We start from the raw sequence: 14613 nt of genomic DNA, 5'->3' as shown, positions 1-14613 counted from the left end.
AAACCTCCCAAACCTTAACTTTCAGTGTCTCAAAATCTCATTCTAACTATAAGGTCTTATCCTTGGCATCATCTTGATGAATTCATGTTGGACATTCTCCACACCTTTAATGCTCTTTTTAATAAATGCCCAAAATAGCAGAACAATCCAGCTATGGCCTGACCAATGTATTGTGCAAATTATGATTTTTCATTCTTTGCTCTCTTTGTATATATTTGTAAACAACTGCTTGCAATCATACTTCACCTTGAATGTAAAAATAATTGCCAAGGACTTTCACAGAGGCATTACAAGAAAATGCAAAATATATTACCTACCTACTTTCACAAATATTTGTAACGATATGCTGGAGTGCATAGGTTTGGGGTAGGGAGGGGTGGTTTAAAAGCAGGGAAATTGGACAACATCAGGAAGCCAGGTCTCGCCAGTTGTATGTGAGAAAGTCCCTCAGGACAGGCGGGTTGTTGATTTCAATCTGCTAATTGCTCAATTACAGCAACATAAACAAGAATTATAAAATTTAACTGTGTACCCACAGGTTTCCGGGATTTCCTGGAACTAGTCAGTTGAAACAAGAGCATGGAGCAACAGAGAGGGCTGCAAGCACATCAGGGAAACATGTCAATGAGTACTGAAACTTCACACTGTCTTCTTCAATGATTGTGTGAAAGACTTTGCTCACAGGATTCTGCTGAGAGATTACATCACATACTTTGGAGGTCTGGATATCTTTTCACCACATGATGCTCCAATCCATCAAATCCACATGGGAACAGATAATGTTATTTTGTTTGGATTCTCAGATGAGAACCAAGATGAACAGCATGAACAGAGGAGGAGCATCAGCAAGAACAGGAGGAAAGGAGGAACTGGAACATCAGCAGGACTGGATTACCAGCAAGATCAGGAGCATCAGCAAGAAAACAGCAGAGGAGGAGCTAGAACATTAGCAGGGACTAGATTACCAGCAAAATCAAGAGCATCAGCAAGAACAGGAGAAAAAGAAGACCTGGAAGATCGGCAGTAACTAGAGCACCAGCAAGACCAAGTGCACCAGCAGGAATGGGCACATCCAGAATAAACAGGTGCACTTGCAGGTGCAAGGTTGGTCAGATGGGCAGAGCAGTAGCAGGTGGTACTTAACCCTGATAAGTACAAGGTGATGCATTTTGGAAGAAGAAACAAGATGAGGGAGTATTTCATGAACGGCAGAACACTGGGTAGCTCAGAAGAATAGAGGGATCTTGGGGAAATTATTCAAAGATCCCCGAACTCAGTAAAGCACATGACTAGGGCAGTTAAGGTGGTGTATGGAACACCTGCCATTATTTCTTGTGGCATGGAGTATAAAAACATGGAAGTAATGTTGGCATTGCTCAGAGCATTGGTTAGGTTGCTGTTGGAGTATTGGGTGCAGTTCTGGTCACCTCACTACAGGAAGGATGTGACAGCACTAGAGGAAGTACAGAGGAGGTTCACCAGGATGTTGTCTGGGATGGAGAAACTGAACTATAAGAAGATGTCGAAATGGATTGTTTTCTTTCGAGCAGTGAAGCCTGAGGGGTGATGTGATTGCGATATATAAGGTTATGAGAAGTTTGGACAGAGCACGTAGAGAGCAGCTAATCCCCTGGGTTCAGGGGTGATTCACAAGGAGACATAGTTTTAGGGTAAGGGACAGGAGATTCAAAAGGGATTTGGGAAAAATAACTTTGTCACTCAGCGGGTGGTAGGAATCTGGAATGTATTGCCTCAGAAAGTAGTGGATGCCAGAAATTTCACAACATTTAAAAAATATTTAAATTAGCACTTCAAATATCATAACATTCAAGGATATGGGACCAGTGCAGGAAATTGGCATTCGTGTACCTTTCGTGTTAGTAATATTGATACAGACTCAATGGGCAAAAGGGCCTTTTTCTGCGTTGTATAGTTCTACGTTTCTATGACTGTGAAGGTTTTCAAGGTTGGGTTGTTAAGTATGTTCGAGGCTGAGGTAGACAGGTTTTTAATCAGTAATGGTTAAAGAGAAAAGACAGGTAGATGAGTCAAGAATTATCAGATCAGATCTTATCTTACTGAATGGCAGAGAGATCTGGATGGGCTGAATGGCCTACTGTTGCTCCTCCTATAATCTTATTGTGGTGACAGAAGTAGGCTTTTTGACCCATATTGCTCCACCATTCAATGAGATTGCTGATTGTTACCATTATCAATGAGGATTGATCAAATAAACCTTTTTATTTAGAAATCTATACTGATTCTATTTTACAGTTTTCATTTTGATGTTTAATTGATGGAATCAGTTAGCTCAGTTGGTTCAAATGTGCTGCAGAAAAATGCAGCATTGACCTGCATGTCAAACCCTGTAGCAAGTGAGGTAATTCTCAGGGCCTGCCTCCTCACATTGCCCCATCGTGATATTATGACATAAGCCATAACTAGCAATCATTGGACTGTCAGGACATTACCTGGGGAGCAAGCGATATTCTTCTACTTTTTCTCTTTATGAGGGATTCCATTCTTATTCCCATCTCTGACATTAAGCTGACTGACCAGCACTGTGTCTTAAATTAGGGAATTAAATGAGACATCTACTGGGCTTCTGACAGTGCACCTTTCTCTAATGAATTAGAAGGACAACACCTTTGATATTTTCTCCCCAGGTTCCTCTAAAATAAGTAGTTGCAATCCATCTGGGACTTTTTGCTCTTTGAATCTGTTTAATTTATTCAGTATATCTCTTTCCAATTTTAAATGAAGTTATTTTGTTGTTCAATTTTATCATTTCATCAGTCAATTCCCTAAACTGGCACTGATTTGTGGATTCTAAGAGAATTTTGCCCAGTTGACATTAGACTTGGTGCTCTATATTACCAAGTTAATCCTTCTTGAATAAGTAGGTAATATAATAAGTATGTAAGTATAGTAAGTAGGTAGTACAACAATATATACTCTCCCTCACATAATTTTCTTATTCAGAGACTTCTTAAAAACTGTGACCAAAGCTTCTGTTAACTCCTTTCTGATTTCTGTCAGCAGCCCCTGGCTTAATAACTTATCCCCTAAGTCCCATTGATCCATTTCCCTTTTGCTCATACTATCATGCCAAATTATCCAGTGCAAGCCATTGAGGTTCTGTTTAACAACCTGGCGCCTAGCTCCTGTTGTAAAATCTTAAATACAATTCTATCTTTATCAGTAATTTATCAGTGAACACAGATGCCATTTGGGCCCCTTTTCTTTCTTTAAGTTTTTCTATCCATTCTGTCCTGTCCTTCAGCTTCGTACCAATGAGCAAACACATGTTCAACTTACAGTGCCTCACTGTCCACCTCAGACCTGTTCAACACTACTGTATTTCTGCAGCTAAGATCTTCTACCAGGCTTCTTCTACGAGCTATGGAAATGCTGGATAATGATTCCAAATTCCATACGTAATCCATGTTGCTTGCTGTTCAAATGGACCCTTTCTAATCTAAATAAAATGTGTCATCAATGATGTCTCCGAATTTGATCTAATTTTCTTAAACTATGTGTGGGGAATTACTTGACAGTGAAAATACTTCTGCTTGGCTTTCTGCCTCCTTTGTCTTTCATAATAGTTGTTTAATCTCATTCTGTTCACAATTTAATTACTGAAGGCACGTCATCATCTCCATGGATCTTAAAAACTCACCAGAGGATTCTGCCTGTGAATGAGTAACCTAGGTCAGAATGCTCTAAGAGCTGAATTTCCTTTATTATAAGGTACGCATCAACTGATAAACTGAAATATATTGACGTTCAATTTCAGTCATAGGCTCAGCTTAATTAAAGGATATTCCCTGATCCACAGAAGGTAGTTAATTTCCAGATGGACTAACTCACTGTGCCACTGAGTGGCAGGATAAATATTCACAAAGATGTCTCCATCTCTCTCTGCAAGGAAGAGGTATTGAATTTTTAAAAAATTGTGTTCTTGGAAGATGTACCACATACAAATGACTAAAATTAAACAGCTATTGGGATTGGTTCAAGACAATGAAAAAGGTAAGTTTCAATATTTGGTTCTTACTTTACACATACCAGTTTTGCTGCCACAGGGCATAGTCGAGAATTTAATCCACTTCATATGCGAATTATTTTTTACTTCTATTTTGATACAATTGTGCAGAACTGTTTAAATGAAAAAACAAACAGAATGAAGGAGTACTGAAAACTGGTCACCCAGTCTCTGTTTGGCTTCCATAATGTATCTGCTACCAAAGTTAAACCAAATACAGATAATGTTTTCACAAGTACAACTCTGAGCACCATTGCTTGTCCCTTCAATTCCTCAAAAGGCACCCATTTTGACCTCTCTGACACATTATTTCAAAAACATTAACAAGCAGCATCTCATCTTCTGAGATAAAGCCTTCTACTTAATACAGATTTCAATAAATTCAAACCTTAATAATAACATCCTCTGTATTGTCGGATAAAACTGCTGTTGATTTGCTGGTGTTTTGCAGGGAGGAAAGGAATTTGTTATTGTGTGGGGACTCCCAAAGGAATGTTTTATTTGCAGGACTGTCCTCACCCTTAGTGTTGCTGCTTTTCTGTTCTGCCACATTCCTGGAACCAGTGCTACTCTGACAATTGTTTCTGCTTCCCTTTCTACCTGCATCATAACTTTCAAGTTTTCAGCTATTCATAATTAAATGTTTTTATTTTCTTTGATTTTTTTCATCACATTTTCTACTGCCTCTTTCAAATTATCAATTTACCACTTAACTACTCTCCTAATGATTTACTTAAGCACTTTCCAGCTTGTTCTTTTTTATTTGGCGGGAGAGGACATTTGATGGTTGAGAGCGTATAATAAGGAGACGCTGCTGCCTTCCCTCTAATATCCTCTTAAATCTCCAAACTAGCCTCTTGGGGCAGCTAAGTGGATGAGTTTCGCTCAAAAATTACAAGCAACTTTGAGATTATAAACAAAACCAGAAAACTCAACAAGTTTAGCAGCGTATAAGGAGTGAGGGACAGAGTTAGCATTTCACGTCTTTGACCTTAAAATCTTGAGACCATCTGCGACATCTCACTTTGAAGAGATACAAAATCAGATCAAAAGCAGAATGTTGAATTATGAGAGAAACAATGTTCCCACACAATTAACAGTCTTGAACTCTAGAGTGTCTTTTACAAGCATGCACATCTGTCCCATTATCCTGCATTAATAGTATGACAATAAATAGGATATGGATTAGCCCCTTTTATTCACAGCGTTCCACTTACATAAGGGATCAGCCTCCTTTAAAACATTTCCAACACTTCAAGTATTTAAAGTATACTTTGCAGCTGATAGAGGATGAACTGATGTTTCTGTAACACAGGGGATGACAGTGTAAGAGGGCAATGGAGTTATAGCTGAGGATTTCATCAGTGCACAAGCGATGGCCACAGTCTAAGGCAGGTGTGATGGAAATGGAAGAAGATGGTGTTTATGAGGGAGACCATGAGGATGGAAATTTATCTTAAAATTGATTAGGACACGAAAGCACTGAAATCCTGATTCAATGTGAAAATTTTTTTCTGAAGCAAGGGTCTCGGCCCGAAACATCAGCCTTCCTGCTCCTCTGATGCTGCTTGGCCTGCTGTGTTCACCCAGCTGTACACCCTGTTATCTCAGATTCTCCAGCATCTGCAGTTCCTACTATCACTGAATCAACGCGAAACTGTCTGGCTTGGGGAATCAAACCCACAGCGGGGTGACAGAGTTTATGGCAGAAGTATAAAAGACGAGATCAAGTCTCTCCAACGTTTATCCAGTGAAAATTGGATATCTGATAAACAGCCTGACATGACAAGCTAATGTTGACTACCACATAAGTGACATTTATAAATGTAACCTGCATTTTACGTTACAAAGGGACATTGATAGGATGCAGAGCTGGGCTGAGAAGTGGCAGATGGAGTTTAACCCTGAAAAGTGTGAGGTGATTCATTTTGGAAGGAAAGCAGAATATAGAGTTAACGGAAAGATTCTTGAAAGCATGGAGGAACAGAGGGATCTTGGGGTTCATATTCACAGTTCCCTCAAAGTGCCACCCAGGTGGATAGATTTGTTAAGAAGGCATATGGTGTGTTAGCTTTCATTCACAGAGGGATCGAGTTCAAGAACTGTGAAGTTATGCTCCAGCTATACAAAAGCCTGATTCGACCACAGTTCTGATAACCTCATTACAGGAAAGATGTGGAGGCATTGGAAAAGGTGCAGAGGGGATTTACCAGGATATTGCCTGGAATGGAGGGAAGGCTGAAAGACCCAAGGCTTTTCTCTTTAGAATGACAAAGGATGAGCGGTCTCTTGATAGAAATGCTCAAAATGATCAGAGGTATAGAAAGAGTGGACAGCCAGAGACATTTCCCTAAGGTGGAGGTAGCTATTATGAGGGGGCATGGTTTTAAAGTGAGGGGAAATGTCAGAGGTAGGTTCTTTACTCAGAGAGTGGTTGGGGTGTGGAATGCATTGCCAGAGAGGGTAGTGGAGGCGGCCTTGTTCAGGGCATTTAAGCGGCTATTTGACAGGCACATGGATGATAGTATAAGGTTAGGGTGGAGGTTAGCTAGACCTTAGGATTATGGTAAAAGTTTGGTGCAACATCATGGGCCGAAAGGCCTGTAGTGAGCTGTACTGTTCTATGTTCGCTGTTCTATAAAGTAATGTGAACACCTTTGTGGTAAATCACCCAGTTCTGGTCACCCAATTACAGCAAGGATATTATAAAGCTGAAGAGGGTTCAGAAGAGATTTTCCAGTTGGTTACTAGGTATGGGAGGTTTGAGTTATAAAGAAAGCTGGACAGACTGGGACTTTTTTCACTGGATCATAGGAGGTTGTGGTGTGACTTCATAGAGGTTTGTAAAATCATGAGTGGTATAGAAAGGTTTAATGGTAGGTATATTTTCCCTAGGATGGGGATTTCAAGACAAGGGCGCATATTTTTTAGGTGAGGGGACAGAGATTTTAAAAAAAGGCGTCAATTTTTTTTTCACAGACAGTGGTTCATGCGTAGAATGAAGAAGGAATGGGTAGAAGCAGGCACAATTACAATGATTAAAAGACACTCGGATAAGTACATGGATAGAAAAGGTTTGAAGGGATTTGGGCCAGGAGCAGGTAGGTGAGACTAGTTTAGTTTGGGATTATGTTTGACATGGATTGGTTGAGCCAAAGGGTCTCTTTCTGTGCTGTATGACTCTAGGACTGACATCCAGTCTTTGTTTAAATGGACCCTGAATAAAGAGATGGCAAGCACTTTCATTTGCATGCTCCAGGACTTTTGGAACTGTTTCAATTACCTGTCTGCAGGTAGGTCCAAGCCATTGCCCCTTCAGCAGAGACAGGGCAAGGGGGCAGGTCCTCATTCTAGTCTGTTGGGATCGAATTCTATTGGCCTCAATCGAATCCAATCTGCCATCCAGTCAACAGGCTCCCAAAGCAGTTTGAGTTTTATGTACATGCTGTATTCTGAAGCTACAGATAATGATGGTAAAGGTTCCAACAATCTTTCTACCACATGACTGACCAGGAATCACCCCCACTTATATCACCTGTCACTGGCACATGTTGGAAGAATTTACCAAACACATTTGACTGGATTATGAATGCATCTTCTATGGTCATCAAGCCTTGGAATGGAACATGAAATCAAATCTTCTGGCTCTGAGGCAGGGATGCTACCACTGTGCCACAAGACTGCTTTTGGAACTATGAAAATCTAAACAGAGTTAATTCGCTGACGCTACATCAGATTCAACAACTGGCTCAAAGATTAAAAGGAATACGATTCTCAGAAATATTGCCTTATTTCATACATTCCAGTTTAAAGTATTCAGTGATACTAAATTTATTTAACTTCACAGATGAGGCACATCAGTGTCCCTACCTCTGGGCCAGGAGAGTGGGGTTCAAATCTTGCCTGCTGCAGAGGTATGTGATAACACCCCTGAACATGTTAATTAGAAAATATCTACAAGACTCTACACCTACAGGCTCTTGCCATAAGTAAGTGCTATCCTCATTCTACACATGCATGAACTGGCCTCATAATTTAACCTTCTCAGCCTTAGAAGCATTCTGGCAAATGCCTAAAGGCCAATATACCTTCACTGCAGTTCAATGGTCAAAACTGAATACATTAGCTGTACTGTAGGTGGGACAGGACTGAAGACTTGTAAAATTAAAGCATCACTTCCTCACTTTTGTACACCAACTCCTCTGAGATAAAAAGCAACAGTTATTAGATGTTTCCAATTCTTTTTATGGCTTTTCGTGATTTGTGAACATGTACACCTAAATTCTTTTGCTTCTGCCACAGCTTTTATGTTCTGTCCCTCCACATAAAGAAACATTGCATCTCTTTCAACCCAAAGTAGAACTTCACAGTTCTCCACATAAGTTGTATCTACTTCAGTTTATCCACTCACCTAACCTGTCTACATTCTTTTATAATGTTCTGCTCCCATCCATATAACTGAAGTATGCCTCTTAGCACTTATGGTGAAAACCTGAATAGCCAGTACATATAACCTGGTGAGAACCACTTGTCACAGTGTGACAGATGGAGAATTAATCTGTTATCCCAATTCTTTCCATCTAATTTACAATGAGATATTATCTCAAGATCAAGCCTTACATGTTGCCTTTCCTGGTTGACAGCACAAGTGTCTCCAGTCTTTCCTCATAACTCCTGTCAATAGACTTTAGCCCCATGGTTGTACCTTGTTTTTCCTCCAGTGATCCAGTGGATATCTCTACGAGCAGAGTTGGACAAAATGCTCAAAATTGGTCTGACCAAGAACTGGATGCAGTGCTGGGATGGACTTGATCAGACCTGGAGCCAGTGCTCTGTCTAAACAAAACTGAATGCAGTCTGTGAGGACAGTCTGACCAGATCTAGGCATAATATTTTGCATATTTTCATTTGTGAGATGTGAGCATTGGAAAGAGTTAGGAATCAAAATTCAAGCACACTGGATAAAGGGATGAAAATGAGAAGTGGAACAGTAAATTCTGACTGAAGGTGTTGTATTTGAATGCACACAGTGTACAAAATAAGGTATCTGAGCTTGTGGCACAGATTGAAATTGGCAGGTATGATGTGATGGGCATCACAGAGATGTGACTGTTTGGGGATCAGGACTGGGAGTTAGATATCCAAGGGTATGTATTCTATCAAAAAGACAGGCCAGGGGCAGAGGGGGTGGGATTGCCTTACTAGTAAGAAATGAAATTAAATCAATTACAAGAAACAATGTAGGGTCAGATGATGTAGAATCTGTGTGGGTGGTGTTGAGGAACAGCATAGGTTAAAAAAAACCACAATGTGAGTTACGTACAGGCCTCCAAACAGCAGTCAGGTTGTGGGACACACGACAAACTAGGAGACAGAAAAGGCATGTAAGAAAGGCAAGGTTAGTGATCCTGGAAGATTTCAATACGCAGGTGGATGGGAAAAATAAGGTTGGTAGTGGATCGCAAGAAAAGGGATTTGTGGAATATCTATGAGGTAGCTTTTTGGAGCAGCTTCTGGGGAAGCCCATTAGAGAACAATCAATTCTGGATTTAGTGATGTGCAATGAGGCAGAGTCGATAAGGGAGCTTAGATGAAGAAAACCTTAGGAGGCAGTGACATATTAGGATACTTAGAAGCACATGGCAAAATAGGGAAAAGCCATCATGCTTTCATCGAGGGGAGATCATGCCTGACAAATCTGAGAGAGCTTTTTAATGAGGTAATCAGCAGGTTAGACAAAGGAAAGCCAATGGATGTTATCTACTTGGCCTTCGAGAAGGAACTTTGACAAGGTGCTGCACAGGAGGCTGCTAAGTAAAATAAGGGCTGATGGTGTTAGAGGGAAGGCGCCAGCATGGATAGAAGCTTGGCTGTCTGGCAGAAAGCAGAGAGTGGGGATAAAAGGGTCCTTCTCAAGATGGCAGCCAGTGACAAGTGGTGTTCCACAAGGGTCAGTGTTGGGACCATGGCCTTTCATTTTATACATTAATGATCTAGATGAAGGAACAAAGGGCATTCTGGCCAAGTTTACAGATGATACAAAGGTAGTGGAGAGTCAGGTAGTATAATGGAGGCAAGGAGGCTGCAAAAGGATTTAAATAGGTTAGGAGTGTGGGCAAAGAAGTGGCAGATGGAATTCAACATGAGAAAGCGTAAGGTCATACACCTTAGCAGGAATAACAGAGGCAGAGACTATTTTCTGAAAAGGGAGAAAACACAGAAATTTGAAGTGCAAAGGGACTTGGGAGACCTAGTCCAGGATTCTTCCAAGGTAAATTTTCAGGTTGAGTCAGTAGTTAGGAAGGCAAATACAATGTTGGCAATTATTTCCCGAGGACCAGAATATAAAAGCAGATATGTACTGCTGAGGCTTTATAGGGCTCTGGTCAGACTACCTTTGAAGTATTATGGACAATTTTGGGCCTTATACCTCAGGAAGGATGTACTAGCCCTGGAGCTGGTCCAAAGGAGGTTCACAGGAGTGAAAGGCTTATCATATGGGAAACGTTTGAGGTATCTAGTTCCATATATGATGGAATTTAGGATGAGGGACGATCTAATTGAAACTTACAGAATACCAAACAGTCTGGACAGAGTGGATGTTGGGAAGATGTTTCACTAGTGGGAAAGACTGGGAACCGAGGGCACAGCCTTAGGGTAAAGGAAAGACCCTTTAGAACGGAGATAAGGAGAAACTAGTTCAGTTAGAGAGTTATGGATCGATAGAATTCACTGCCACAGAAGGATGTGGAGGCTGGGTCATTGGCTATATTTAAGACAAAGGTAAATAGGTTCTTGGTTATCAAGGGGATCAAGGGGAGAAAGCGGGAGAATAGGTTGAGAAACTTATCAACTAAGATTGAATGGTGCGGCAGACTTGATGGACCAAATGGCCTAACTTCTGCTCCTATGTCTTAGGGTCATTGCCAGTAAAGTCACCAGTTATTGCCCATACTTGCAGAAGGAGATGGTGGGCTACCTTTTTAATGTGCTGCAGTTTTTCTGGTGTAAGTACACTCACACTGTTAGGAAGCTAGTTCCAGACTTTTGGCACAGGAAAAGTGAAAGAACGGCAATACGGTTCTAGTTTAGAATGGTGAGTGAATTGTAAGGGCTCAAGATACAGAGAATAGGAAAACACTATTCGCCTTGGTTCAGAGGTCCATGACTAAGGGTCATACATTTCGGGTAAGAGGTCAAAGGTTTACAGATGATTCAAGAAGAGTTTTTCACTAAGAGCTTGCTGGGGATCTGCAACTCACTGCTGATAAGGTCAGCCTCTACCACTCCTTTGTAACATTTAAAAAATAATTGAGCTGCTGCAATCAACCAAAAGCTGGAAAGTGAGATTTGTCTGGATGGATACACTGTGGTTGGCACAAGCTCAGTGGACAAAATGGCCTTCCTCTATGCTGTAATTGACAATGATTATATGAGTCAACTTACTGAAAGGATCATGATGCAACATAATACATTAAAGTAATCTGGTATCATATGTGAGAAATAAATATACAAAACAATTTCCACTCTTCATTTTAATTACAGAAACATAGATTTATATTAGCTTTAACAAAAGCACCGTTCAATTGCCGAGCATTGTTTTCATTTAAAAAATAATTTGATCAAAAAATATTAACTAGACGTATCCGTTGGCTAAGCAATTTTAAATGGAATTGTTACAATTGTAGTATTCTTCATCTTTAAATGCATGTATGAAAGGAATTTGTCTGTCTCACGTTTTGTTAGATATCATACCATAACATACCAACTGAGATCTAAAGGGTCACATTTATCAAAATTTGGAGACTTTCTCCTTTATTGGTTCTCAACGCAAAGCCTAACTAATACAAAGCAGTGCTTTAAGATCATAACATGCTTTTTATGAAAGGACAGTCAATGGTGAGACAATCATTACAACTCTTAACAAAAATATCTTGAATCTTCAGTAAGATTATCAACACAACACAATAACATGACTTTTTTGATTGAAATAACATAGACATTCATACAATTTAAATATTTGTAGTTTTTGAAAACATTTTGCTAATGGTACTTTTATTTTATACAGTTTAGATAATATGTCCTACAATTTATTTGTGTCACACTCCAGTTGCTGTATTTTGAACTGTCAACTTTCACATTAAAGAAACATTTATTCTTATTTTTTTCTGACCCAAACCCAGATATTTACAAGCAACTGCCAACACTACCTCCATCACACAAAATTATTCTCAAATTGGCTACAACATTTATAGTATTGTAATTAGATTCTGGAGCTTGAAAAAGTTTAGGTTAGTTTGATACTGTTCCAATTTAGCAGCAATAATTCAGAAATGTGCCTTTTGTGCAGAAATCAATCCCAGAACACTCCACAGAGAAGAAACAGTTGCTGTAGAAAACCAATTGCATAAAATCAGACATCTGAGTGCTCAGTTGAAAAGGTGTATTTTACAGCTGAAGTCAGAAGTAACATGGCAAAAATCACTGGAATAAAAACTCTACAGCAGAGTTGTAGATAACGCTAAGAATGGAGGAGCAGGTGCTCAGAATGTGGCAAACAGAGGTGCTCGGGACGTTTATAAGAGATTGGAAGAGGTTACAGACATGAAAGAGATGAGTCATGAAGGGAGCTGCAAATGTGGACAAGGATTTTGAATTTAGTAATTCTATTTGACGTCATGGAATCCATGGATGTGCATAAGGATGAGATGATGAATGACCTGTCATTACTATTGGGATGATACATAGGCAGCAGTTTCAACTGAATTAGGCTTTGTATTTGGCAAAACCTGGCAGGAGTGTGCAGCATAATTCAATGCCTGGTACGATATAATGTCTCTGTTCAAACAGTGCACAATATGGCTTTCCATGTAGAACTTGCAGGAAATCCAATAATCCTCATAATTAGATTTTATGATTGGTGCATTATATGTGGCAACATATCTGTAGAACATAAGGTACACTAACACTTTCTTGTAAATGTGGGATTCAGGCCAAGCTGAAAAATTTCACTCTCACTCACTCAGTAACTGTTTCACGCACCTCTTCCCTTCTGCTGCACTGCAACATTTCTGCTGGCATTTTGTCCAGCTTTTCCATAATTCTAATGTTGAGAAGTCTGTGACCCACAGTACCAGTTTATCATGTTCACACACAAACATTAACTCAACAACGGTCAGTGTTATTCAAACATACATGAACTCAAGCCTGAGAGAGTAAATATGATTTAACCAGGGAAAAAAAAACAAATGAAAACAAAAAAACTTAATCAAAGACAAATCAGCAATAAAAATGGCTGACAAAAATAGAAAGAGGAACGAATGAAATAAAAATCGTGCTAGAAAAAGAGGGAATTAATAAATTTGATTATGAGAAAAGAGGAGACATGTAAAAATGCGCTGGGTACAGAAAAAGTCGACAAGGGAACAAAGGCACAAAGTGAGAAAGTGGTAAAAGAAAGAAGAATTTTTTTTTAATGGGGACCAGAGGTTCCAGTGAATGGTTAAAAATCTATTCACAGCAGTCCCTTGTAAATTACCCTGAAACATAGTATCCAGTTCCTACATAACTGACAAAGGAGAAATTGCCATCCACATTTTGCAAAGCAAATTATTTCAGGTCAGCCTGAACTGAAATAAAAGCATTCGGAGCAGAGGTTTGAGAGTCAGTGTGTGCCGTGTTGTTTCCAGGTCCTGTGAAAGAGAAAGTGGGTGGGTTCAGCCCCTCACTGTAATTACATTGTTTCTGGAGAGGGACACAGAGGGAGAGAGTATGTGATCATTCAGGTTGCAGGCTTTAGGACCCAGTGACGAGTTAGTTGCATTCTGCGCACTGTATCAATCTTCACCACGATTTTGTTTTTGTGAAAGCCGAGAGTTTCAGTGAAATTGTGTTGTGTCCAAAGGGGGTGATTTAGCGAATTGCATGACCGGGTATAGCTTAGTAAGTGGGCGCGATTTTCTCGGTTCTATTTCACACTTAATACTGCCAGAAAAGGACAAAATAAAACTAATTAAACTTCTCTTCCCCCCAGCGGAGTAGCAGAGCCTTCCCCTTCCTTTACCTGTACTCAGATTGTCGTTGATTTTCAGAGGAACCCGCAGGATGTAAACCAGGAAAAGCATCAGAAAAAACCACAGCGTCCACAAGTACGTCCAGGACCAGACGATACAGGATTTGAGCTGCTCTAAGAGACTGCTGCCCACTTCAGCCATTTCCAGCTGCTACTGTCAGCTCAAACTCAACTCCAACCCACAGTGTATTCTGGGATCAATCCTGCCTCATGACTCAAATCATGCAAGAGCAACACTGTCATCACAGCATGTAGACTGAGAGAGCTGGAGTGCAGCTAGAACAGTGTAACAACCCACAGGCAGCAGTAAGATGCAAAAAGTGCGAGTGACCAGGAAGAAGCGTGTAACTGCGCCTATAAGCAGCAATAAGGTGCAGAGAGAGATCGGAAAGGAAAGGTGCAGAGGATGCAGCGAAACAGTGCGACTCTACGCATTGCCTGTTACAGAATCTAGGGAATTCTGGAAGATCAAAAATCATGTATTCATTACGTTTGA

At 40.1% G+C, this 14613-nt stretch overlaps 1 protein-coding gene across 13 annotated transcripts in view; it reads right to left on the bottom strand.

The window, feature by feature from the left end:
* Positions 1 to 14363, bottom strand: part of LOC125461111 (suppressor of tumorigenicity 7 protein homolog) — a 180883-nt gene extending 166520 nt beyond the window's left edge. For 2 of the 13 annotated variants that reach the window (XM_059652445.1, XM_059652443.1), the window contains exon 1: positions 14109 to 14359. In XM_059652445.1, the coding sequence (XP_059508428.1) occupies positions 14109 to 14259 (151 nt within the window). In that variant the 5' untranslated portion in view covers positions 14260 to 14359. Of the gene's footprint in view, positions 1 to 14108 lie in introns of all 13 variants that reach the window. The other 11 variants (XM_059652442.1, XM_048549506.2, XM_059652446.1 and 8 more) reach the window with 9 other exon arrangements.
* Positions 14364 to 14613: the final 250 nt, after the last annotated feature.

This window comes from Stegostoma tigrinum, chromosome 18 (assembly GCF_030684315.1).
Source record: "Stegostoma tigrinum isolate sSteTig4 chromosome 18, sSteTig4.hap1, whole genome shotgun sequence".
NCBI lineage: Eukaryota > Metazoa > Chordata > Chondrichthyes > Orectolobiformes > Stegostomatidae > Stegostoma > Stegostoma tigrinum.
This window is presented reverse-complemented; position numbering and strand designations above follow the sequence as displayed.